At 63.2% G+C, this 26400-nt stretch overlaps 2 protein-coding genes and 1 long non-coding RNA gene across 4 annotated transcripts; 1 reads left to right on the top strand and 2 right to left on the bottom strand.

The window, feature by feature from the left end:
* The first annotated feature begins 3773 nt into the window (after positions 1-3773).
* LOC136788370 (protein S100-A9-like) lies at positions 3774-6612 on the top strand. 2 transcript variants are annotated; one of them, XM_066986836.1, is made up of 4 exons: positions 3774-3874; positions 3983-4053; positions 5030-5208; positions 6286-6612. In XM_066986836.1, exons 2-4 carry the CDS (start codon positions 4011-4013, stop codon positions 6595-6597), a joined length of 534 nt encoding a protein of 177 aa, XP_066842937.1. In that variant the 5' UTR covers positions 3774-3874; positions 3983-4010; the 3' UTR covers positions 6598-6612. The 2 variants fall into 2 exon arrangements, with proteins under 2 accessions (XP_066842937.1, XP_066842938.1); XM_066986837.1 differs by having other exon boundaries at positions 3810-3874; positions 3986-4053.
* A 2529-nt stretch (positions 6613-9141) lies between these two features.
* On the bottom strand, positions 9142-10004 carry LOC136788393 (uncharacterized). Its single transcript, XR_010827188.1, has 2 exons — positions 9810-10004; positions 9142-9385 (listed from the first exon to the last, which is right to left on the bottom strand). It is a non-coding gene; the product is annotated as an uncharacterized lncRNA (long non-coding RNA).
* Positions 10005-14954: 4950 nt separating this feature from the next.
* On the bottom strand, positions 14955-25367 carry GTF2H4 (general transcription factor IIH subunit 4). The gene is given in 17 exon segments (XM_066986613.1): positions 14955-15246; positions 15937-16015; positions 16132-16179; positions 16804-16934; positions 17027-17092; positions 17095-17158; positions 19077-19160; positions 20238-20306; positions 20408-20515; positions 21299-21355; positions 21467-21563; positions 22535-22595; positions 22598-22665; positions 23908-24012; positions 24235-24285; positions 24287-24355; positions 25213-25367. Coding segments are annotated over 17 exon segments (1485 nt in total). The 3' UTR covers positions 14955-15073.
* Between the last annotated feature and the right edge of the window lie 1033 nt (positions 25368-26400).

Below are 26400 nucleotides of genomic sequence, written 5' to 3'. Positions count from 1 at the left end.
TGCAAGGATGCAATGCAAGTTTGCAAGGATGCAATGCAAGTTCGCAAGGATGCAATGCAGATTTGCAAGGATGCAATGCAAGTTTGCAAGGATGCAATGCAAGTTTGCAACGACGCGGCGTGGATTTGCAGCAAGGACGCGACACGAATTTTGCAGGGATGCGAGACAGGTTTGCAAGGGTGCAGCGTGGATTTGCAGGCGCGCGGCGCGGATTTGCAAGGGCGCAATGAGGCAGTGCCAGTTTGCAAGGGCTTGCAAGGATGCAACTCGGACTTGCAAGGATGCAACAGGAATTTTGTAAGGATGCATCACGAATTTGCAAGGATGCAACACGAATTTGCAAGGATGCAACACGAATTTTGCAAGGATGCATCGCGAATTTGCAAGGATGCAACACAAATTTTGCAAGGATGCAACACGAATTTTGCAAGGATGCAACACAAATTTGCAAGGATGCAACACAAATTTTTGCAAGGATGCAACACGCGTTTTGCAAAGATGCAATGCGGGTTTGCAAGGGATGCAATTGCAAGGATACAGTGCGGATTTGCAAGGGCGCAGCAGGGATTTTGCAAGGATGCAACGCGGATTTCCGAGGAAGCAACGCGGATTTGCAAGGATCCGGTGCGGATGTGCACGAATCCAATGCACATTTTGCAAGGATGCAATGCAAGTTTGCAAGGATGCGTCATGAGTTTGCAAGGATGCGTCATTGAATTTGCAAGGACGCATCGTGAATTTGCAAGGATGCATCACGAATTTGCAAGGATGCAACACGAACTTGCAAGGATGCAACACGAATTTTGCAAGGATGCATCACGAATTTTGCAAGGATGCAACACGCGTTTTGCAAAGATGCAATGCGGGTTTGCAAGGATGCAATTGCAAGGATACAGTGCGGATTTGCAAGGGTGCAGCAGGGATTTTGCAAGGATGCAACGAGGATTTCCGAGGAAGCAACGCGGATTTGCAAGGATCCGGTGCGGATGTGCAAGGATCCGATGCACATTTTGCAAGGATGCAATGCAAGTTTGCAAGGATGCGTCATGAGTTTGCAAGGATGCGTCATGAATTTGCAAGGACGCGTCACGAATTTGCAAGGATGCATCATGAATTTGCAAGGATGCAACACGAATTTGCAAGGACGCATCATGAATTTGCAAGGACGCAATGTAGATTTGCAAGGGTGCAATGTGGATTTGCAGAAATGCATCATGAATTTGCAAGGATGCAGCGTGGATTCGCAAGGATGCAATGCAAGTTTGCAACGATTTGCAAGGACGCAGTGCGAATTTGCAAGGACGCAGCACGGATCTGCAAGGATTCGGGGTGGGTTTGCAAAGATCAAAAGATCCAGGGTGGCTTTGCAAGGAAACCACGTGGACTTGCAAGGATGCAAGACGGATTTGCAGCGTGCAACACGGATTTAAGGCTTCCAGGATGCGATGCGGGCGTGCGAGGAGGCAGCACAGATCTGCAAGGATCCGCTGCAGATCCACAAGGACCCAGTGGTGGTTTCCGAAGAGGCGAGGTGGATCTGCAAGGGCGCGGGGCGACTTTGCAAGGATCCAGCGCGGATTTGCAGGGGGGATTTGCAAGCAAAAAGATTCGCAAGGAGCCCTCGGGAATTTCGGAGGATCCGGTACAGATCTGCAAGGGATCCGGGGTGCAGCTGGAAGGATCCGGCGTGGATCTGCAAGGAGGCAACGTGGATTTGCAAGGATGCAACGTCGACTGCAAGGATGCAAGGGCACGGTGCAGATCTGCAAGGGCGCAGCACGGATCTGCAAAGATCCGATGCAGATTCGCAAGGATGCAGTGGGGATCTGCAAGGATCCAACGCCGGCCTGCAAGAACGCAAGGGGGATTTGCAAGGATGCAAGGCGGTTTTTGCAAGAGCTGTAAGAACCCAATGCAGATCTGCAAGGACCCAATGCAGACCTGCAAGGATGCAATGCAGATTTGCAAGGAACGCAATGCAGACTTGCAAGGATGCAGCGGGGAGTTGCAAGAAAGCAATGCAAACCCGCAGGGATGCAGCGCAGATTTGCAAAGGTGCAATGTGGATCTGCAAGGACACAACAGGGATCTGCAAGGATGCAACAGGGATCTGCAAAGATGCAACAGGGATCTGCAAAGATGCAGCAGGGGGTTTGCAAGGATGCAACAGGGGCTTGCAAGGATGCAACAGGGGTTTGCAAGGATGCAACAGGGGTTTGCAAGGATGCAATGCAAATGTGCAAGGATGCAATGCAAATGTGCAAGGATGCAACGTGGACCTGCAAGGATGCAACGTCTGCAAGGACGCAACGTGGATTTGCAAGAATCCAAAGCAGGTCTGCAACAGCACAACATGGCTCTGCAAGGATGCAAGGGGGATTTGCAAGAACCCAGCGCAGGCTTGCAAGGACGCAACGGGGTTTTGCAAGGCTGCAATGTGGACCTGCAAGGATGCAACGTCTGCAAGGATGCAACGTCTGCAAGGACGCAAAGTGGATTTGCAAGAACCCAGTGCAGGCTTGCGAGGATGCAACGGGGATTTGCAAGGTTGCAAGGGGGATTTGCAAGGATGCAAGGGGGATTCGCAAGGATGCAACGGGGATTTGCAAGGATGCAGCGGGGATTCGCAAGGATGCAACGGGCATTTGCAAGGGTGCAAGGGGGATTCGCAAGGTTGCAAGGGGGATTTACAAGGATGCAAGGGGAATTTGCAAGGATGCAACGGGGATTCGCAAGGTTGCAACGGGGATTTGCAAGGATGCAGCGGGGATTCGCAAGGATGCAACGGGGATTTGCAAGGGTTGCAAGGGGGATTCGCAAGGTTGCAAGGGGGATTTACAAGGATGCAAGGGGGATTTGCAAGGATGCAACGGGGATTCGCAAGGTTGCAACGGGGATTCGCAAGGTTGCAACGGGGATTTGCAAGGTTGCAAGGGGGATTTGCAAGGTTGCAACGAGGATTTGCAGGGTTTGCAAGGGGGGGATTTGCAAGGATGCAACGGGGATTTGCAAAGGCCCGATGCACATCTGCAAAGGTGCAATGCACAGCTGCAAGGATGCGTCGCCTGCAAGGATGCAGCGCGGATCTGCAAGGACCTGACGCAAATCTGCAAGGACCCAACGCCCCCCCCCCCCCCCACCTCACACCCACGCTGTCCCATCCTGCTGCCCCCCCCCCCCCCTCCTCGGGGCCCCCCCTTTTTCCCAGGGGGGCCCCGTCCCCCCAGCGCCGTTTCCGGAGCCTTCGGCGCCCGTTCGCGGCCTCGAGTTTCCGGCGGGGGCGGCTGCGCGGTGCCGGGGGGGGGGGGGGGCAGCGGTTTTTGGGGGGGTTTCCTCCCCCTCCCCCCCCCCCCCCCCAGGAGGTTGCTCCGAAAGAAATGGGGGGAAAAAAAGCAGGAAAAGGGGGCGGAGAGGGGTGTCCCCCCCCAGGAGGGCTGCCCCCCCCCCATTGCACCCCCTTGTAGGGCGGCTGGGAGGGCGCGGAGGTGTTTGGGTTGAAAAGCGTGGATTTTGGGGAAAAACGAGGCCAAAAAACGGCAGCGGGGGGTGGAAATTAAGGGGAAAAAAAAAAAAAAAGCGTGGAAATGGGCAATTTTTGGGGGGGGAAAAGGGTTGCGATAATCCCGGGGTTGCTGCTCAGCGCACCCCGGGGCTTTGCTGCTGTCGGAGCGAAAACCTCCGGAATTTGCCCCAAAAATTCACGGCTGGGCGTCCCCGGCCGGGGCTTCTTGGGGCGAATTGGGGCGGTTTTGGGGCCGAGAGTGCTGCGAGGCGGCCGGGTGTCCGGTGTCGCCCCGGGGAGGGGACGGTGGCCGGGAATAGCCGGGGCCACGTGGCCCCGAAATGTCCCCGGGGTGCCCTTGGGAGAGGCCTGGTGAGCACTGGGAGGGCACTGGGAGCACTGGGAGGGCGCTGGGGGAACTGGGGGGGGGAACTGGGAGCACTGGGGCGACGAGGCCGGTAATGGGGTCTCTCGTTACAGCAGCGCCTCGTTAGGGCGGCCGGGGGCCATGGGGCAGAGCCAGGGGGCGGAAAAGTCCCTGGAGCCCAGCGGTACTGGGGATACTGGGAGCACTGGGGGCACTGGGGGCACTGGGGGCACTGGGGGTATAGGGGACATTGGGATACTGGGAATACTGGGGGTACTGGGGGCACTGGGGGGTACTGGGGGTACTGGGGGCACTGGGGGTATAGGGGACATTGGGATACTGGGAATACTGGGGTTACTGGGAGCACTGGGGGCACTGGGGATACTGGGGGGCACTGGGGGCATAGGGGACATTGGGATACTGGGAATACTGGGGGTACTGGGGGCACTGGGGATACTGGGGGTACTGGGGGTACTGGGGACATGGGGACGTGGAGATATGGGGACACTGGGGGTACTGGGGGTACTGGGTATGCTGGGGACACTGGGAGCAGTGGGGGTACTGGGGATACTGGGGTAGTGGGGGCACTGGGGACACTGGGGACATGGGGACATGGGGAAATGGAGATACTGGGGACATGGGGGGGATACTGGGGGCATGGAGATACGGAGACATGGGGATACTGGGGCTACTGGGGCTACTGGGGGCATGGAGATATGGGGACATGGGGATACTGGGGCTACTGGGGCTACTGGGGGCATGGAGATATGGGGACATGGGGCTACTGGGGCTACTGGGGCTACTGGGGGCATGGAGATATGGGGACATGGGGATACTGGGGGGGCTACTGGGGGCATGGAGATATGGGGACATGGGGGGGGCTACTGGGGCTACTGGGGGCATGGAGATATGGGGACATGGGGATACTGGGGCTACCGGGGCTACTGGGGGCATGGAGATATGGGGACATGGGGACATGGGACATTGGGGACATGGGGGGACACTGGGGATACTGGGGGCATGGGGACATGGGGGGACATGGGGACGTGGGGGGGCATGGGCATGGGATTATGGGGTCACGGGGACATCGGGATCATGCCCACCCCTCCGTGTCCCCCTGTCCCCATGTCCCCCCCCCCCCCCCCCCCAATGTCCCCAAGTGTCCCCAGTGCCCCCGGCGCCCCCCCCGGAGGAGGCGTCCCCCCTGGAGCGGGGGCTGCACGCCGTGGTGGGCACCTTCTACCGGTACGCGGGGGCGCCGGGGGGGGGCGGCGAGCCCAGCCTGGACCCCCGCGCCTTCCAGGGGCTGCTGCGCCGCGAGCTGGGCCACCAGCTGAGCGTGAGTGGCCACCGAGGGACCCCCCCCCCGGCCCTGGCCACCCCCCGGACCCCCCCGGCCCCGGGGTCCCAGGGGGGGCCTCGACATGTCCCCAAGTCCCCACGTCCCCGGTCCCGTGGCCCCATGGCCCCAGGGGGGGCCCCCAAGTGTCCCCCATGTCCCCAGCCCCACACATCCCATGTCCCTCCAAGTGTCCCCATGGCCCCAGGGGGCCCCCCCAAGTGTCCCCGTGTCCCCCAGCCCCACACGTCCCATGTCCCCATGTCCCCATGCCACCCCTCCACGTGTACCCGTGTCCCCAGGGGGGCCCCCCCAAGTGTCCCCATGTCCCCAGCCCCACACGTCCCCATGACCCCGTGTCCCCATGTCCCACTCCCGCGTGTCCCCACGTCCCCAGGGTGCCCCTCCACGTGTCCCCGTGTCCCCAGCCCCACACGTCCCCATGTCCCCATGTCCCCATGCCACCCCTCCAAGTGTCCCCGTGTCCCCAGGGGGCCCCCCCAAGTGTCCCCGTGTCCCCAGCCCCACACATCCCATGTCCCTCCAAGTGTCCCCGTGTCTCCAGGGGGCCCCCCCAAGTGTCCCCGTGTCCCCAGCCCCACACGTCCCCATGTCCCCATGTCCCCATGCCACCCCTCCAAGCGTCCCCCGTGTCCCCAGGGGGCCCCCCCAAGTGTCCCCGTGTCCCCAGCCCCACACGTCCCCATGACCCCGTGTCCCCATGTCCCACTCCCGCGTGTCCCCATGTCCCCAGGGTGCCCCTCCATGTGTCCCCGTGTCCCCAGCCCCACACGTCCCCATGTCCCCATGTCCCCATGCCACCCCCCCAAGTGTCCCCGTGTCCCCAGCCCCACAAGTCCCCATGTCCCCGTGTCCCCATGCCACCCCTCCAAGTGTCCCCGTGTCCCCAGGGTGCCCCCCCCAAGTGTCCCCGTGTCCCCCAGCCCCACAAGTCCCCATGACCCCCGTGTCCCCATGTCCCACTCCCGCGTGTCCCCGTGTCCCCAGGGCGCCCCTCCAAGTGTCCCCACGTCCCCACGTCCCACTCCCACGTGTCCCCACGTCCCCCCCCCGCAGGACACGGGGCACCCCGAGGCGGTGGCCGCCATCTTCGCACTGCTGGACGCCAACGGGGACCGGCGCATCTCCTTCGCCGAGTACTGGCAGCTGGTGGCCTGGCTGTGCCACGTCCTGCGGCACCGGCACTACGGCGCCGCCGCCCCCCCGGGGGCCCCCCCTGCCCCCCGACGGCGACCCCGCTGCTGGGGGGCTCGGGGCGGAGCAATAAAGAGACCCCCCCCCCCCCCCCCCGAGGGGGGCTTGCAGCGAGCCCGGTGCATGGGGGGGGGGGGGGGGGGCTGGGGGACACGTGGGGGGGCTGCCCCATAGGGTCCTGTCCCATGGGGACACTGCCCCATAGGGTCTTTCCCCCATAGGGTCCTGCCCCATAGGGTTCAGCCCCATAGGGTCCTGTCCCATGGGGTCTTGTCCCATAGGGTTCTGCCCCATAGGGTCATGTTCCATAGGGACACTGCCCCATAGGGTCCTGCCCTATAGGGTCCTGCCCCGTAGGGTCCTGCCCCATGGGGTCCTGTCCCATAGGGCTCTGCCCTATAGGGTCCTGTCCCATAGGGTCCTGTCCCATGGGGACACTGCCCCATAGGGTCTTTCCCCCATAGGGTCCTGTCCCATAGGGTCCTGCCCCATAGGGTCCTGTCCTGTGGGGACACTGCCCCATAGGGTCTTTCCCCATAGGGTCCTGCCCCATAGGGTTCAGCCCCATAGGGTCCTGTCCCGTGGGGACACTGCCCCATAGGGTCTTTCCCCCATAGGGTCCTGTCCCATAGGGTTCTGCCCTATAGGGTCCTGTCCCATGGGGACACTGCCCCATAGGGTCCTGCCCTATAGGGTCCTGCCCCATAGGGGCCTGCCCCATGGGGTTCTGCCCCATAGGGTCCAGCCCCAAAAGGTCCTGTCCCATGGGGACACTGCTCCATAGGGTTCTGCCCCATAGGGTCCTGTCCCATAGGGGCCTGCCCCAAAAGGTCCTGTCCCATGGGGACACTGCCCCATAGGGTTCTGCCCCATAGGGTCCTGCCCCATAGGGTCATGTTCCATAGGGACACTGCCTCATAGGGTCCTGCCCCATAGGGGACTGCCCCATAGGGTTCTGCCCCATAGGGTCCTGTCCCGTGGGGACACTATAGGGTCTTTCCCCATAGGGTCCTGCCCCATAGGGTTCAGCCCCATAGGGTCCTGCCCTGTGGGGTCCTGTCCCATAGGGTCCTGCCCTATAGGGTCCTGTCCCATAGGGTTCAGCCCCATAGGGTCCTGCCCATGGGGTCCTGTCCCATAGGGTCTGCCCTATAGGGTCCTGTCCCATAGGGGCCTGCCCCACAGGGTTCAGAACTGGGAAAACGAAGCCAAAACGGGGAATGGGGGAGGAAATGGGGAGAAAGAGGAGAAAACAGGGGAACGGGGAGAAAACGGGGGAAATTGGGAAAACGAAGCCAAAACGGGGAACGGGGAGAGAATGGGGACAGTCAGAGGAACGAAGAGAAATTAGGGGAGGGGGGACAACGGGGACACGTCACCCGCGGGGGCCACCCCGAGGGTCTCCCACTCCTTGGAGTCGCTGGGCTCCGGCCCCCCCAGCTCCCCCTCCGGCTCCAGCCGCGACACCAGGATGGAACGGCCCCAATTTTGTCTTCTCCAGCACCCAAGACCCCGTCCAACCCGACCTCGGTCAACTCCAGTGACGGAACGGCCCCCAATTTCATCTTCTCCAAGACCCCAAACCCCGTCCAACCCAACTTTGGTCATCTCCAATGATGGGACATCCCCAATTTTGTCTTCTCCAGCACCCAAAACCCCGTAGAACCCAACCTTGGCCATCTCCAATGACGGGACAGCCCCAATTTCGTCTTCTCCAGCACCCAAAGCTTCATCCAACCCAACCTCAGTCAACTCCAGTGACGGGACATCCCCAATTTTGTCTTGTCCCACACCCAAAAAAACCCATCCAACCCAACTTTGAGCATCTCCAGTGATGGGACGTCCCCAGTTTCATCATCTCCCACACCCAAAACCCCATCCAACCCAACCTCAGTCAACTCCAATGACGGAACATCCCCAGTTTCGTACTCTCCCACACCCAAAACCCCGTCCAACCCAACTTTGGTGATCTCCAGTGATGGGACATCCCCAATTTCATCTTCTCCAGCACCCAAAGCCCCGGAGAACCCAACTTTGGCCACCTCCAATGACGGGACATCCCCAATTTCGTCTTGTCCCACACCCAAAGCCTCATCCAACCCAACTTTGAGCATCTCCAATGACGGGACGTCCCCAATTTCATCTTCACCAACACCCAAAGCCCCGTCCAACCCAACCTTGGCCATCTCCAATGACGGGGCACGTCCCCAATTTCATCTTCTCCAGCACCCAAAGCCCCATAGAACCCAACTTTGGCCACCTCCAATGACAGGACATCCCCAATTTCATCTTGTCCCACACCCAAAGCCTCATCCAACCCAACTTTGAGCATCTCCAATGACGGGACGTCCCCAATTTCATCTTCCTCCCCCAACCTTGGCCATCTCCAATGACGGGACGTCCCCAATTTCATCTTCTCCAGCACCCAACCCCGTAGAACCCAACTTTGGCCACCTCCAATGACAGGACATCCCCAATTTCGTCTCGTCCCATGCCTCATCCAACCCAACTTTGAGCATCTCCAATGATGGGACGTCCCCAATTTCATCTCCTCCCACACCCAAAGCCCGTCCAACCCAACTTTGACCATCTCCAGTGATGGAACACCCCCAATTTCATCTCCTCCCACACCCAAAGCCCCATCCAACCCAACCTTGGCCATCTCCAATGACGGGACCCCGTAACTTCTCCGGGCAACCCCCCCCCATGCGCTGGTCCCGCTGCACGCCCCCCTCGGGGGGGGGGGTCTCTTTATTGCTCCGCCCCGAGCCCCCAAGCAGCGGGGTCGCCGTCGGGGGGGCAGGGGGGGCCCCGGGGGGGCGGCGGCGCCGTAGTGCCGGTGCCGCAGGACGTGGCACAGCCAGGCCACCAGCTGCCAGTACTCGGCGAAGGAGATGCGCCGGTCCCCGTTGGCGTCCAGCAGCGCGAAGATGGCGGCCACCGCCTCGGGGTGCCCCGTGTCCTGCGGGGGGGGGGGAACGTGGGGACACGCGGGAGTGGGACATGGGGGACGTGGGGACACTTGGAGGGGCGCCCTGGGGACATGGGGACACGCGGGAGTGGGACATGGGGACACGGGGTCATGGGGACGTGTGGGGCTGGGGACATGGGGGACACTTGGGGGGGCCCCCTGGGGACACGGGGACACTTGGGAGGGGGGCTGGGGACATGGGGACACTTGGGGACATGGGACGTGTGGGGGGTGGCTGGGGACACGGGGACACTTGGGGGGGGGACACCCTGGGGCCCCCCCTGGGGCCATGGGGCCACGGGACCGGGGACGTGGGGACTTGGGGACATGTCGAGGCCCCCCCTGGGGACCCCGGGGCCGGGGGTCCGGGGGGTGGCCGGGGGCGGGGGGGGGGGGTCCCTCGGTGGCCACTCACGCTCAGCTGGTGGCCCAGCTCGCGGCGCAGCAGCCCCTGGAAGGCGCGGGGGTCCAGGCTGGGCTCGCCGCCCCCCCCCGGCGCCCCCGCGTACCGGTAGAAGGTGCCCACCACGGCGTGCAGCCCCTGCTCCAGGGGGGACGCCTCCTCCGGGGGGGGCGCCGGGGGCACTGGGGACACTTGGGGACATTTTTTGGGGGGGGGGGGGGGGACACGGGGACAGGGGGATTGCAGGTGTCAGCGCCAGGTGCCCCCCATTTTCGCCCCCCCCCCCATGAGCCAGCACCCCATGTCCCCCCCCCCATCACTGCCCCCCCCCATTTCCCTGTGACCCCCCCCGTGGTCCCCCCATGTCCCCCCATGTCCCCCCCCATGTCCCCCCCGTGTCCCCCCCGTGTCCCCCCCGTGTCCCCCCCTTGTCCCCCCCCGTGTCCCCCCCGTGTCCCCCCCATGTCCCCCCCATGTCCCCCCCGTGTCCCCCCCATGTCCCCCCCCACCCCCATTAATTTTGGGTCCAGCCCCCCCCCCCACCCCCCCTTCCCCCCCCCCTTCCCTGTCCCCATTCTGCCCCCCCCATGCCCTTCATCCCCCCCCCCGTTACCCCCCCCCTTGTCCCCTCTGTCCCCCCCCAGTCCCCGCTGTCCCCCCCCCCCCCCCAGTCCCTCCCAGTCCCTCCCAGTCCCTCCCAGTCCCCCCGTCACCGACCCACCGATGGGGGCCGGGGGGGCCGCAGCCGCCTGCCTCTGCCCCATGGCCCCGCAGCGCCAAGGTGCCTGCAACGAGACCCCCCCCAGCACCCCAAACTGGTCCCAGTATGCACCCCAGACTGGTCCCAGTATGCACCCCAAACTGGTCCCAGCACCCTGCCCAGGCTGAATCGCTCCCAGCGTCCCCCAAACTGGTCCCAGTTCCCTCCAAACTGGTCCCAGCACCCCCCAAATTGGTCCCAGCACCCCCTGCCCTGCTCCCAGCCCCCCCCCCCCCCAGACCCTCCCATACTGGTCCCAGTTCCCTCCCATACTGGTCCCAGTTCCCCCCAAACTGGTCCCAGACCCTCCCAGGCCCTCCCATATTGGTTCCATCAACCCTCAAACTGGTCCCAGCACCCCCCCAAACTGGTCCCAGCACCCCCCTGTGCCACTGCCAGTCCCCCAAGCCCCCCCATACCGCCCCAGTTCCCTCCCATAGTGGTCCCAGCTCCCCCCCAAACTGGTCCCAGCAACCCCTGCCCTGCTCCAGTTCCACCCAGGCCCTCCCATACTGGTCCCAGTTCCCCCAAACTGGTCCCAGTCACCCCTTGCCCTCCCCATTGTTCCCCCAAGGTCCCTCCCATACTGGTCCCAGCACCCCCCCTGCCCCCGCTCCCAGTTCCCCCTTGCCCGTCCCATACCGGTCCCAGTTCCCTCCCATACTGGTCCCAGTTCCCTCCAAACTGGTCCCAGTTCCCTCCAAACTGGTCCCAGCACCCCCTGCCCTTCTCCCAGTCCCACGCAGGCCCTCCTATATTGCTCCCAGCACCCCAAAACTGGTCCCAGCACCCCCCTGCCCCACTCCAGTTCCCCCAAGCCCTCCCATACCGCTCCCAGTTCCCTCCCATACTGGTCCCAGTTCCCTCCAAACTGGTCCCAGCACCCCCCTGCCCTTCTCCCAGTCCCCCAAGCCCTCCCATACTGGTCCCAGTTCACCCCAAACTGGTCCCAGCACCCCCTGCCCCGCTCCCAGCCCCCGTTCCCCCATAGCCCTTCCCATACTGGTCCCAGCACCTCCAAAACTGGTCCCAGCACCCCCCTGCCTTGCTCCCAGTCCCCCTGGGGCTCCTCCCCCCAAACTGGTCCCAGCACCCCCGTGCCCCACTAGTTCCCCCAAGCCCTCCCATACCCTCCCAGGTCCCAGTTCCCTCCAAACTGGTCCCAGCACCCCCTGCCCTTCTCCCAGTTCCACCCAAGCCCTCCTGTATTGCTCCCAGCACCCCAAAACTGGTCCCAGCACCCCCCATGCCCCACTCCCAGCCCCCTCGGGCCCTCCCATACCGGTCCCAGTTCCCTCCCATACTGGTCCCAGTTCCCTCCCATACCCGCTCCCAGTTCCCTCCAAACTGGTCCCAGTGCCCTTCCCTTCCCCCAAATACTGGTCCCCAGCACCCCCTGGTCCCTGCCTCTCCCAGCCCCCTGGGGCCCTCCCATACCGTCCCAGTTCCCAAACTGGTCCCTCACCCCCTGCCCTAGTTCCCCCAAGCCCTCCCATACCGGTCCCAGCACCCCCAAAACTGGTCCCAGCACCCCCGTGCCCCACTCCCAGTTCCCCAAGCCCTCCCATACCGCTCCCAGTTCCCTCCCATACTGGTCCCAGTTCCCTCCCCAGTACTGGGGGGGTCCCCACCTGCCCAGCCGGGTGCCGCAGCCGCCTGCTCCGAGCCCGGCGCAGGCTGAGCACCACCCGGGCGCCGCTGATTCACCGCCCTGCCTGGCCCCCCCCGGGGTGCTGGCAGCAGACGCCCTTCAGATCTCCCTCTGCAAGGGCCTGGGGGGGGGGGGGGGGGAATTGGGGGGGGGGGGATGGGATAATTGGGTGCTCTGGAGCTGCAGAAAGGGGGGGGCAGGGCGGGGAACGGGATAAAACGGGCAGAAAAAGGAAAAACGGGATAAAACGGGGGTACGGGGGGGGTAAAATTTCAATTTTTTTCCCTCCAAGGGGTTAAAAACGCATTTATTTTTTTATAACTCCTAACGAAAAAAAAAAAAAGATCTCTTTGCCTGTTTCTTCTTTAAACGCAATTAAACTGTTGAGGGTGCGGGAGCTTTTGGGGGTGCCGCATTCCGGCTGCCGGAGCCTCCCCGAAACTTAACGGGGATTTACGGGGGGGCGTTCGATGGGGGACGGGGACCCCAAATTTATTTCTGGAGGACCCGAAGGCAGCTTCTGCGTGGAAAAAAAAAAACCTCGCAGGGAGGCCGATTTTATCTTACTCAGGCCAATTAGGAGTTGATGAAGGTTTGGGAACCGGTGCTTTTGGGGTGGCGATGGTGAGAGCTAGAGTTGTCCAAATTTTTTTGCCTTTTTTTTTCCCCATTTTTACAGGAAAGGGGGGTCAAGGGGGGGTTACGGGTGAGGTTTTGGGTGTAGAGGAGGACTGGGAGCGCTGGGATGCAGAGGCCGGGTACTGGAGGGACTGGGACACGGGCAGCGACTGGTGGTGGGGATACTGGGAGGACTGGGATCTGGAGACTGGGATCCGAGCTCTGTTCCCTTCCTCCTCCCCCCCCCCAGCCCTGCACCTGATGAGGTTCAGAGCTCCAGAAACGCGGAATTATCTCAACGAGGCATTGTCCAGATGCCTCTCGCGCGTCCCCCGGGGCCTTTCGGGGAAGGTTTCGCCAGGGGTCTCGTCCTGTCCCTGCTGCGGATCCGGCGGCGGGGAGAAGCCGCCGGGGTCGCCTCTTTTATCTCCTCAGGGGGACTGGGATCCGGAGCCGCTTACTGGGGGGACTGGGAGACGGAAGGATGTGCCGGGGGGGACCGGGATCGCTCCTGCGGCGGTTTTTATTCACTGAAAACCCCTTTTTCTGCCCCCCCCAAAAATAAGCATTTCGTTGAAGTCTTTGTCTACCTCGTGGTAGGCAAGTTAGAACTGGATTTTTTTAAGATCCCTTCAATTTTAAGATATTCCATGATAATTAGCCCCCCCCCGGGTCTAATTGCCTGAGCACTCGAGGGCTGAGCAAGTTTTAAAGGGCATTGAGGGCATTATTTCTTATATATCTCTTGAATCTTATTATTTCTTATGTATTATTTCTTATATATCTCTTGAATCTTATTATTTCTTATATATTATATCTCTTGAATCTTGTATTTCTTATAATTCTTATATATCTCTTGAATCTTATTATTTCTTACGTATTATTTCTTATATATTATAACTCTTGAATCTTATATTTCTTATATATTATCTCATATATATCTCTTGAATCTTATATTTCCTATATATTACGTCTCTTGAATCTTATTATTTCTTATATATTATTTCTTATATATTGTATCTCTTGAATCTTGTATTTCTTATATTTCTTATATATCTCTTGAATCTTATTATTTCTTATGTATTATTTCTTATATAACTCTTGAATCTTATATTTCTTACATATTATTTCTTATATATTATATCTCTTGAATCTTATATTTCTTATATACGATTTCTTATCTATCTCTTGAATCTTATGATTTCTTATCTATCTCTTGAATCTTATTATTTCTTATATATCTCTTGAATCTTATATTTCTTATATATGATTTCTTATATATCTCTTGAATCTTAGTATTTCTTATATATTCTATCTCTTGAATCTTATTATTTCTTATGTATTATTTCTTATATATTATAACTCCTGAATCTTATATTTCTTATGTATTATTTCTTATGCATTATATCTCCTGAATCTTCACAGGCAGGCGTTGCAGATCCTAAGAACGTCTTTTTCGCCTCTTTTCCCCTCTTCTTGGGGGCAGGGGCAGGGGCTCCTCCCCTCCCCTCGGCCGGGCCGGCTGGGAGCGGACCTGGTTGAGAACCGCGGCCGCGCGGCCCCGTGCGTGCAAGGGGCGCGGTCGGACCTGATTGAAGCCCGCGGCGCGGCTGACTCGGCCGCGTCCGGCCCCGCCCTATATAAAGGGGGCGGCGGCGGCGGCGCCCCCAGATGCGGAGCGGCCGCGATCGGGGTCGGAGCTGCGGGAGGCGGCTCCGTCCGTGGGGCGCCGCCGCCACCGGCGGCGGGTTTTGTCCTAAACTCGCGTTTTTTCCCCCAAAACCTATCCCTGACGATAAGCGCGTGCGCGCTTCCTTCCTTTTTAATTTTAAAATCTTAATATTTCAGGTTAAGGGGACCTTTTGACCTCACCTGCTCTGCCGCTTGAGCCCTTAAGGGCGAAGAAACGTTAAGATTTATTGTTTTTTTTTTGATCGTTTGTTTTTTTTAAATAATTAAAAGCTTTTGATGGGAGACTGGGGTCCAGAAACCGGCTACTGGGGGGACCGGGATCCAGAGGTGGATACTGGGAGAACTGGGATCTGGGGCCTGCGGTGCGGGAGCTTTGTTTCCCCCTCCCTGCGGCCACCCCCCACCCTTCATTCGCCCCCCTCCCCACCGCAGCGGGTGCCTCAAAACTCCTTTATTTACACTTAAAAAAAAACCCACCTTACAAAAAAAAACACGTGGGATTGGGATTTGTGGGGCTGGGTTTTTTTGGGAGGGGGGAGGGAGGGACGCGGGGCTTTAGGCGCTGTGCTTCTGCCGCTTCCAGAAGCGTTTGACGTCGGGGTGGCCCCCGGGGGTGACCACCATCAGGCGGCGCCCGGGGTTCTCGAAGACCAGCACCCCCAGCGCCCGCGCGTGGTCCCGCAGCACCTCGAAGTCCACCTGCGACAGGAACTGGTTGTACAGCACCCCTGGGGGACGAAGGGGGGGACAACACGGGGAGGGGGGGGTCAGCGAGGCTGCTTCTGCTTGGGGGTGTCCCCCAAGAGGTGCCACCAACCCCTTGGGGACACCCCCCAAGGAAGCCACCACCCCTTTGGGGACACCCCACTTTGGGGACACCCCCCAAGGAAGCCACCACCCTTTGGGGACACCCCCAGGGAAGCCACCACCCCTTGGGGACACCCCACTTTGGGGACACCCCTTTGGGGAACCACCCCCCCTTAGGGACACCCCCCAGGGAAGCCACCACCCTTTGGGGACACCCCACTTTGGGGACATCCCCTTTTGGGGAGCCACCACCCTTTGGGGACACCCCCCAAAGAAGCCGCCACCCCCTTTGGGGACACCCCCCAGGGAAGCCGCCCCACTTTGGGGACACCCCCCCAGGGAAGCCACCACCCCTTGGGGACACCCCACTTTGGGGACACCCCCTTTTGGGGAGCCACCCCCCTTAGGGACACCCCCCAGGGAAGCCACCACCCTTTGGGGACCCGGGGGGAGGGGGGGGGGGGCACAGAAGGGACCCCCTGGGGGGTTGGGGACACTCTGAGGGGGTTGGGGACCCCCAGGATGTCGGGGATCCCCTTGGGGGAGGGGTTGGGGACACCCTGGGGATTTTGGGGACCCCCTGGGGGGATTTTGGGGACCCCCCCCCTCACCCTCGGAGAAGCGCAGCCGGTCCCGCTCCAGCTCCCAGAGGCGGATCTGGTCGGTGATGGTGGGGGGCAGCACGGGGGTCTGGGGGGGCGGGGGACACCGTGGGGTTGGGGTCCCCAAGGAGAGGGGACGTGGGGACCCCACCCCCCCGCCGGGGGACCCCCACCCCCGTGTCCCCCCCCCCCCCCGCCGCTCACCTGCTTGGCCATGATGGGGTGCGCCCGGGTGCGGAGGAAGTGGATGATCTGGGGGGGGGGGTATAAATGGGGGGGTCCCGGTACCCCCAGGGGGCACCCCAAAGTCCTATGGGGCACCCCAAAGCCCCCACCCCGGCACCCCAACAGCCCACTCCTGAGGGCACCCCAATACTTCGGAGCACCCCAATACCCCCAGGGACACCCCAATACCCCCCAATTCCCCCTGAGACCCCCCAAATCCCCCCGGGACCCCCCAAACCCCCCCAAATCCCCCCCCCGGCCCCCCCGGCCCACCTGGTCGGCCGTGATCCCGTTGGCGATGGCCGCCTGCACCCCAATGCCCCCCAATACCCCCAGGGACACCCCAATACCCCCCAATTCCCCCCTGGGACCCCCCAATTCCCACCTGGGACCCCCCAATTCCCACCTGGGACCCCCAATTCCCCCTGGGAGCCCCCAATTCCCCCTGGGAGCCCCCAATTCCCCCCGAACCCCCCCCCCAAATCCCCCCGGCCCACCTGGTCGGCCGTGATGCCGTTGGCGATGGCCGCCTGCACCCCAATACCCCCAGGGACACCCCAATACCCCCCAGGGACACCCCAATACCCCCCTGAGACCCCCCAGTTCCCCCTGGGACCCCCCAAACCCACCCCAAATCCCCCCCCAGCCCACCTGGTCGGCCGTGATGCCGTTGGCGATGGCCGCCTGCACGCTGTCCCTCGTCACCTGCGCCACCACCAGGTTGGGGAAGCGATAGAGGAGCTCGGAGAAGAGGGCGATGAGGGCGATCTGCAGCTCCGAATCTACGGGGGGGACACCGAGACACCGAGGGGGGTCACGGTCCCGTCTGAAGCCCCCGGGGGTGACACGCGTCGGGGGGGGTCGCCGTGCCCACCGGTGTAGGCGTAGATGCGGTAGTTGGTCTCCACGAGGACGAAGCCGCGGGTGTCGGGGTCCGGGGGGTCCCCGATGTCCCCGAGGCCAGGGCGATGGCCAGGCGGGTCGGGTAGAAGCGGCGGGATTTGCGCTGGGGGGGGGGAAACACGGGGGGGCGGTTAGCGGGACGGGGACGGGGATAAGGAGAGGGAGGGGGGAATATAAAGGAGGTCGGGGGGGAAATGGGAAGGGGGCGAGGTTGGGGGCAGGGAAATGGGGCAGGGAAATGGGGGCGAGATTGGGGGCAGAAGGAAAAGGGGACAAGGTTGGGGACAGGGAAATGGGGGGGACACGGAAATGGGGACAGAGATAAAAGGGGACAAGGAAATGGGGACGACAAGGAAATAAAAGGGGACAACAAGGAAATAAAAGGGGACAAGGAAATAAAAGGGGACAAGGAAATAAAAGGGGACAAGGATGGGGACTGGGAAATAGGGACAGGGAAATGGGGGCAGAAATAAAAGGGGACAAGGTTGGGGACAAGGAAATGGGGACATGGAAATGGGGGGGGACAAGGATGAGGAAAGGGAAATAGGGACAGGGAAAGGGATGGGGACAAGGAAATGGGGACAAGGAAATGGGGGGGACAAGGCTGGGGACGGGGAAAGGGATGGGGACAAGGTTGGGGACAGGGAAATAGGGACACGGAAATGGGGGGGACGAGGCTGGGGACAGAAATAAAAGGGGACAAGGAAATAGGAACAGGGAAATGGAGGGGACAAGGAAATGGGGACAAGGAAATGGGGGGGACAAGGAAATAGGGACAGAAATAAAAGGGGACAAGGATGGGGACAGGGAAATGGGGACAGGGAAATGGGGACAGGGAAATGGGGGGGACAAGGCTGGGGACGGAAATAAATGGGGACAAGGCTGGGGACAGGGAAAGGGATGGGGACAAGGTTGGGGACAGGGAAATAGGGACAAGGAAAGGGACGGGGACAAGGAAATGGGGACAAGGAAATGGGGACAAGATTAGGGACAAGTAAAGGGATGGGGACAGGGAAATACAGACAGGGAAATGGAGAGGACAAGGAAATGGGGACAAGACTGGGGATGAGGAAAGGGATGGGGACAAGGTTGGGACAGGAAAATAGGGACACGGTTGGGGACAGGGAAATAGGGACAAGGAAATGGGGGGGACAAGGTTAGGGATGGAAATAAAAGGGGACAAGGATGGGGACGGGGAAATAGGGACGGGGAAATGGGGGGGACAAGGAAATGGGGACAGGATTGGGGACAACAAAAGGGATGGGGACAAGGATGGGACAGGGAAATAGGGACAAGGAAACGGAGGGGACAAGGTTGGGGACAAGGAAATGGGGGGGACAAGGAAAGGGATGGGGACAAGGTTGGGGAGAAGGAAATGGGGACAAGGACGGGGACAGGCAAATAGGGACAGGGAAATGGAGGGGACAAGGAAATAGGGACAGGATTGGGGGCAAGGAAAGGGATGGGGACAAGGTCGGGGACAGGGAAATAGGGACGAGGAATGGGGTCGAGATTGGGGGCAGAAGGAAAAGGGGACAAGGTTGGGGACAAGGAAATGGGGACATGGAAATGGGGACAAGGAAATGGGGGGGACAAGGTTGGGGACGGAAATAAAAGGGGACAAGGCTGGGGACGGGGAAATAGGGACGGGGAAATGGGGGCAGGGAAATGGGGACAGAAGGAAAAGGGGACAAGGAAATGGGGACACGGAAATGGGGGGGGACAGGGAAATGGGGACAGGGAAATGGGGACAAGGAAATGGGGACAAGGAAATAAAAGGGGACAAGGAAATGGGGGGGACAAGGCTGGGGACAAACAAAAGGGGACGAGGCTGGGGACAAGGGAACGGGGACAGACGGGGACCGAACTGGGGACAAAAACGACAGAAAGGGACAAAAACGACACAAGGGGACGAGGGACGCGGACGAAGACGGGGGGTGGGGACACGGGGACGGTTCCCAGCCGGGGGTGTCCCCGTCCCCCCCGTCCCCCCTGCCCCCCCCTGCCCCCCCCCCCGCCACCTTCCTCTGGAAGACCAGCCCGAACTCGCGCAGGTGCTGCAGGAAGGTGAGCAGCGACTCGCTCATCCCCTCCACCGAGTAGTCCTGGGGGCGCGCGCCCAGTTACTCCCAGTTCCTCCCAGTTACCCCCAGTTCCCCCCCAGTCCCTCCCCGTTACCCCCTGCTCCCTCCCAGTTCCCTCCCGGTTTCCCCCACTAATCCCCCAGCCCCCCAGTAACCCCCACCTCCCCCCAGTAACCCCCAGTCCCCCCGTTTCTCCCCACTAACTTCCCAGTTTTGCCCCAGTACCTCCCAGTAACCCACAGCTCCGTCCCAGTTCCCCCCGGATCCCCCCCAACCCCCAGTTCCCAACCAGCTTCCCCCCAGTTCCCCCCAATTCCCCCGCAACAACCCCAATTCCCCCCAAATCCCCACCAACCCCCCCAAATCCCCCCAACCCCCAAATCCCCCTCATTTCCCCCCAAAATCCCCCCCAGTCCCCCCAAATCCCCCCAATTCCTCCAAATCCCCCCAGTCCCCCCAAATCCCCCCCATTTCCCCCCAATAACCCCAAATCCCCTCCCAAACCCCCCAAATCCCCCCCAACCCCAAATCCCCCCCAAAACCCCAAATCCCCCCCCAAAACCCCCCAATAACGCCAATTCCCCCCATTTCCCCCCCAATACCCCCATTTCCCCCAAATCCCCCCCAACCAACCCCCAATCCCCCCAATCCCCCCCAAACCCCAAATCCCCCCCCAAAACCCCCAATCCCCCCCCAAACCCCCCCAATAACCCCACCCCCCCCATTTCCCCCCAATAACCCTAATTCCCCCCAGTCCCCCCAAATCCCCCTCATTTCCCCCCAAATCCCCCCAAATCCCCCCAACCAACCCCAAATCCCCCCCAAATCCCCCCCCCCCAAAACCCCCATTTCCCCCAAATCTGCCCCCAAACCCCCCCAATAACCCCAATTCCCCCCCATTTCCCCCCAATAACCCCAATTCCCCCCATTTCCCCCCCAAATCCCCCCCAAATCCCCCCCAACCAACCCCAAATCCCCCCCAATCCCCCCCAAAACCCCAAATCCCCCCCCAAACCCCAAACCCCCCCCCCCCAAAACCCCAATCCCCCCCCAAACCCCAAATCCCCCCCAAAACCCCAACCCCCCCCCAGCCCCCACCTTGCCCAGCGTGGAGAAGCTGAGCTGGAAGAGGAAGGCCAGGATCTCCACCAGGTCCATCCCGCGCGCCTTTTTGGGGGGGGGTCCCATAAAAAGGGGGGGTCCCACAATAAAGGGGGGTCCCACATAAAGGGGGGGGGGGCTTTTAGGGTCCGGGGGGCCCCCCTCACCTCGGCGCCCCGCAGGTACTGCAGGACGAAGTACCAGAGCTGCGCGGGGGTGTCGAGGAGCAGGAACTGGAAGCCCGCTGAGGTGATGCACGGCGCCTCCCCCCCTCGCTGCGGGACCCCAAAAATTGGGGGGGACCCCAAAAATTGGGGGGGACCCCCCCGTATCGGGGAACCCCCCCCCGGTGCCCCCCCCATCTTTCGGGGGCTGTGGGGAGCCGTTTTTGGGATGCACGAGGCCCCAAATCCCACCAGGACCCCAAAATCCTACTAAAACCCCAATGCCCCCCCCCCCAAAAAAATTCCCTCCTGGGACCCCAATATTCCCCTAAAACCCCAATACCCCCCCCGCAGCCCCCAACCCCCCCCCCCCCCAAAAGTGCCCCCTCCAACCCAAAAATCCCCCCTGGGGCTCACCAAAGCCCCCAACCCCCCCCAAATCCCCCCCCCCAAACCCCCCCCCCAAACCCCCCCAAACCCCCTGTAACCCCCCCCCCGAAACCCCCAAATCCCCCCCAACCCCCCCCCAGCACCCAAAAATGCCCCCCCCGCCCCCAAAAACTCCCCCTTGGGGCTCCCCAAAGCCCCCAAACCCCCTGTAAACCCCCCAAACCCCCTGTAACCCCCCAATTCCCCCCAAACACCCCCAAAATCCCCCCAACCCCCCCAAAATCCCCCCCCCACCCCAAAAATGCCCTCCCCAGCCCCCAAAACTCCCCCCCCCTTGGGGCTCCCCAAAGCCCCCAAACCCCCTGTAACCCCCCCCCCCTAAATCCCCCCAACCCCCCTGTAACCCCCCCCCCCCCAATCCCCCCCCAATCCCCCCCCCAACCCCCCCCCAGCCCCCCAAAATCCCCCCCCCCCCATAACCCCCCCCCCCCCCCCCATTTTTACCTCTTCATCAGCCCCGCCTGCACCAGCAGCTGGGCCAGGTCCTGGCTGACGGCGGCGCTGGGCGACCCCACCATGAAATGCAGGATCACCTGGGGGGGGCGCGGCCCCATGAGCCCCCCGGGACCCCCCCCCGGGACCCCCCCCCCCCCCCGGGGACCCCCCGGGTACCTCCCACCGTTCCTCGGCGTATTTGTCCAGGGCGGGCACGGCGCGCGCGTGCTTGTCGGGCCCCAGCTGGCTGCCGGCGTCCCACCAGGCCGCCCCCTGCGACCCCCCCCCAAAAAAAATTGGGGGGGGGCAAGGGGAGACCCCCCCGTGCCCCCCACTCCGAATCTGCCCCCCCTTCATGAGTTCCCCCTCCGTCAGCGCTGTTTTATGGGGTCCCCCCCATCGAGCCCTATTACATCGTGTAGCCCCCCCCCCAATTGCCCCCCAAACCCCCCCGCTATTGCCCCGAGCCCCCTAAATACCCCCCTTAGCCCCCCCCTTATTACCCCTTCTGCCCCTGTAACCCCCCAGCTCCCCCAATTGTCCCCCCCAGCCCCCCTTATGCCCCCCCACCCCCATTACCCCCCATGGCCCCCCCATGACCCTTTTCTTACCCCCTTAACCCCCCCGAACCCCCCTTATCCCCCCTAACCCCCCCAATTGCCCCCCAAACCCCCCTATTACCCCCCACTCCTTAATTGCCCCCCACAACCCCCCCAATTGCCCCCCCACCCCCATTACCCCCCTGTGGCCCCCCCATGACCCCTTTCTTACCCCCCCAGCCCCCTAAACCCTCCCCAAATGCCCCCTTACTGCCCCCAAACCCCCCCTTATCCCCCCCCAACCCCCCCAATTGCCCCCTCCGCCCCCCTTTATTGCCCCCCCACCCCCATTACCCCCCCCATGGCCCCCCCACGACCCCTTTCTTACCCACCCATCCCCCCCTAGCCCCCCTTATCCCCCAAACCCCCAAACCCCCCCTTACCGCCCCCAAACCCCCCTTATCCCCCCCCAACCCCCCCACTTGCCCCCCCGCCCCCCCCTTATTGCCCCCCCACCCCCATTACCCCCCCATTACCCCCCCATGACCCCTTTCTTACCCCCCATCCCCCCCTAGCCCCCCCTTATCCCCCCAAACCCCCCCCCCAAAACCCCCCTTACCGCCCCCAAACCCCCCCTTATCCCCCCCCGCAGCCCCCCAATTGCCCCCCCAGCCCCCCCCAATTGCCCCCCCCCCCCCCCAACTCACCCCCCAGCAGGGCCACCCGCAGGTTGTGGCGGAAGGCGGGGTGCAGGGTGACCCCCGGCAGCCCCCCGGCAGGGTGTGGGGGTGCCACAGGCGCAGCGCCAGCAGCACCTCCCGGTTGGCCTCCTGCTCCCTGGGGGGGGGCACCCCAAAAAAACCCCCCCCGTCACCACCGGGAGCCCCCCCCCAAATAAAGGTTCCCCTCCAAGTCCATGGGACCCCCCAATCCCCCCAAATCCCCCCAACGCCCCCCAGCCCCCCTCAAACCCCCCAGGTCCCCCCAAATGCCCCCCCATGGGCCCCCAACGCCCCCCCAAATCCCCCCAGCCCCCCCCCAAATAACTTCTTGCCCCCCCAATCCCCCCAAATGCCCCCCCCAAGCCCCCCAAATCCCCCTAATAACCCCCCTCAGACCCCCAAATCCCCCCCTAGGGCCCTCCAACCCCCCCCCCCAAACCCCCCAACCCCCCCCCCCAGGGCCCCCCAAATCCCCCCAGCCCCCCCAAATGACTTCTTGGCCCCCCCAAGCCCCCCAATAACCCCCTTAGACCCCCAAATCCCCCCAGGGCCCCCTAACCCCCCTCAAACCCCCCAAATCCCCCCCAGGGCCCCCAACCCCCCCCCCAGCCCCCCCAAAACCCCCCAAATCCCCCCCCAGGGCCCCCCTAACCCCCCCCCCCCAAACCCCCAAATCCCCCCAGGGCCCCTAACCCCCCAAATCCCCCCCCAATCCCCCCATCCCCCCCAAATGACTTTTTGCCCCCCCAAGCCCCCCAATAACCCCCTTAGGCCCCCAAATCCCCCCAGGGCCCCCTAACCCCCCCAAACCCCCCAAATCCCCCCCCGGGGCCCCCAACCCCCCCCAGCCCCCCCAACCCCCCCCCCCAAACCCCCCAAATCCCCCCCCAGGGCCCTCCAACCCCCCCCCCAAGCCCCCCAAATCCCCCCAGTAACCCCTTTAGACCCCCCAAATCCCCCCCAGGGCCCCCTAACCCCCCAAATCCCCCCAATCCCCCCAATCCCCCCCATCCCCCCCAAATGACTTTTTGCCCCCCCAAGCCCCCCCAATAACCCCCTTAGACCCCCAAATCCCCCCAGGGCGCCCAACCCCACCCCAAACCCCCCAAAAACCCCCCCGGGGCCCCCCAAATCCCCCCCAGCCCCCCAATAACCCCCTTAGATCCCCCAAATCCCCCTCCAGGGCCCTCAAACCCCGCCCCAAACCCCCAAATCCCCCCAGCCCCCCCCAAGCCCCCCAAATCCCCCCCCAGGGCCTCCCTAACCCCCCCCCCCAAACCCCCCAAATCCCCCCCCCAGGGCCCCCCAACCCCCCCCAACCCCCAAATCCCCCCCCCCGTGCCCCCCCCCCACCCACTTGCTGTGCTCCTTCTTGACCCAGAGGGCGACGGCCGCCTGGGGCAGGGGCTGCTCCACGAACAGCATCCGCATCACCCCCGTCTGCGCCAGCCCCGGCAGCTCCCTGGGGACCCCCCCCCCACCCAGCGGGTCAGGGGGGGGCACACGGACCCCCGGACCCCCCCCTAAAAAAAAAACCCACCCCCAAACCTCTAGGGGGAAAGGGGGGATTTTGTGGGGGGGAAAAGGGGGGATTTGGGGGAAAAAATGGGGATTTTTTTGGGAGTGAGGGGATTTTAGGGGGGGGGATTTTTTTTTTTTGGGGGGGGGGGCGTCGGGGGCTCACCGGAAGACGGCCAGGCAGGTGGCGGGGTGCCCGTAGAGGCGGTCGAGCACGGGGGCTGAGCCCCCGCAGGAACTCGTGCAGGTTCTTGCACTGCAGCTGCCCCCGCTGCAGCCGGGGGCGCCTCCATCCTCACCCCCCCCCCCCTACACACGCTCCTCGGGGAAACCCCCCCCCCCAAAAAAATGGGGTGACCTGGGGGGAGATGGGGAGGAGTGTCAGCGGGGGGCTGAGCCCCCCGAGCATCCCCCAGCCCCCCTTATTGCCCCAGCCCCCCTTATTGCCCTAACCCCCCCTTATTGCCCCAAGACCCCCCCTATTGCCCCGAGACCCCCCTTATTGCCCCAGCCCCCCCCTTATTGCCCCTATAAAGTCCCCCAACCCCCCATTCCCCCCCCCGGTGCCTCAAATGCCCCCCCAGGGCCCTCCCCCTATTACCCCAGCCCCCCTTATTGCCCCCAGACCCCCCTTATTGCCCCCAGACCCCCCTTATTGCCCTAAGACCCCCCATTATTGCCCCAAGACCCCCCCTTACTGCCCCAAGACCCCCCTTATTGCCCCCATAACCCCCCCCCATTCCCCCCCATTCCCCCCCCAGCGCCTCAGATGCCCCCCAGGGCCCTCCCCTATTGCCCCAGCCCCCTTATTACCCCCAGTCCCCCTTATTGCCCCAAGACCCCCCTTATTGCCCCCAGCCCCCTTTAATACCCCCTTAAGCCCCCAAATGCCCCCCACCCCCCAATTCCCCTCCCCCAGCGCCTCAGCTGCCCCCCAGGGCCCTCCCCCTGTAACCCCAGCCCCCCCTTAATACCCCCCCAGCCCCCCTTGATGCCCCCAGCCCCCCTTGATGCCCCCAGACCCCCCCTTATTGCCCCCCCCCTTCCCCGCTCCCCCCTCCCCTCCCCGCTCCTCACCGCGCGCGCGCTCCCCCCGGCCGAGCGGCGAGGCCACGCCCCCTGGCCACGCCCCCCGATTTCCCGCCTCGCCTCGCGCCGGGCCACGCCCCCTCCACCGAAGCCACGCCCCCTCAGCTCCTCCAGTGGAGGAGCGTGCAGGCGGCCGGGGTCACGTGATCGCGGTTTCCGGTCACGTGCGGGGGGGCGGCTTCCGGCAGCCCCCATCATGGCGGCGCCCATGGTGCCCCGGGCCCTGCGGGTGGCCCGGGGGAGCCGGGCCCGGTGCTGCCGCCCGGCCCCCCGGTCCCGGTTCCGGTCCCGGTTCCGGTTCCGGTTCCCGGTTCCGGTCCCGGTTCCGGTCCCGGTTCCGGTCCCGGTTCCGGTCCCGGTCCGGAGCAGGCCCGGCTCCGCGCCCGGCACCACAAGGAGGAGCGGCGGCGGCTGCGGAGGGAGCGGGAGGCGATGGGGGGCGGCGGGGAGCAGGTGGGGGGGGCTGGGGGGCACTGGGAGGGGACTGGGAGGGACTGGGAGGGGGTTGGGGGGCGCTGGGTGGGCACTGGGAGGGACTGGGGGCTTCTGGGAGGGGACTGGGGGGCACTGGGAGGGGACTGGGAGGGACTGGGAGGGATTGGGGGGGACTGGGAGGGGGTTTGGGGGGCGCTGGGTGGGCACTGGGAGGGACTGGGGGGGACTGGGAGGGGGTTGGGGGCGTTGGTGGGCGCTGGGAGGGATTGGGGGCTACTGGGAGGGGGCTAGGGGCTACTGGGAGGGGACTGGGAGCAACTGGGGGGCACTGGGGGGGGGGGACTGGGAGGGATTGGGGGGGACTGGGGGGCATTGGGAGGGGATTGGGAAGGTCTGGGGGGGCTACTGGGAGGGAGCTGGGAGCAATTGGGAGGGGACTGGGAGGGATTGGGGGGGAATGGGGGCACTGGGAGGGGACTGGGAGCAACTGGGAGGGAAGGGGAGGGGATTGGGGGCGCTGGGAGGGGATTGAGAGGGACCTGGGGTGCACTGGGAGGGGCCTGGGGTGCACTGGGAGGGGCCTGGGGGACACTGGGAGGGGCCTGGGGGACACTGGGAGGGGCCTGGGAGCAACTGGGAGGGGCCTGGGGGACACTGGGAGGGGCCCGGGAGCAACTGGGAGGGGCCCGGGAGCGACTGGGAGGCTTTGGGGGGACTGGGGGCACTGGGAGCAACTGGGAGGGGTCTGGGGTGGGCTGGAGGGCACTAGGAGAGGATTAGGGGGACTGGGAGGGACTGGGAGCAACTG

The sequence above is a fragment of the Anser cygnoides genome, chromosome 35 (assembly GCF_040182565.1).
Source record: "Anser cygnoides isolate HZ-2024a breed goose chromosome 35, Taihu_goose_T2T_genome, whole genome shotgun sequence".
NCBI lineage: Eukaryota > Metazoa > Chordata > Aves > Anseriformes > Anatidae > Anser > Anser cygnoides.
The sequence above is the reverse complement of the archived record's forward strand: the minus strand, read 5'-3'. Positions and strand labels throughout refer to the sequence as shown.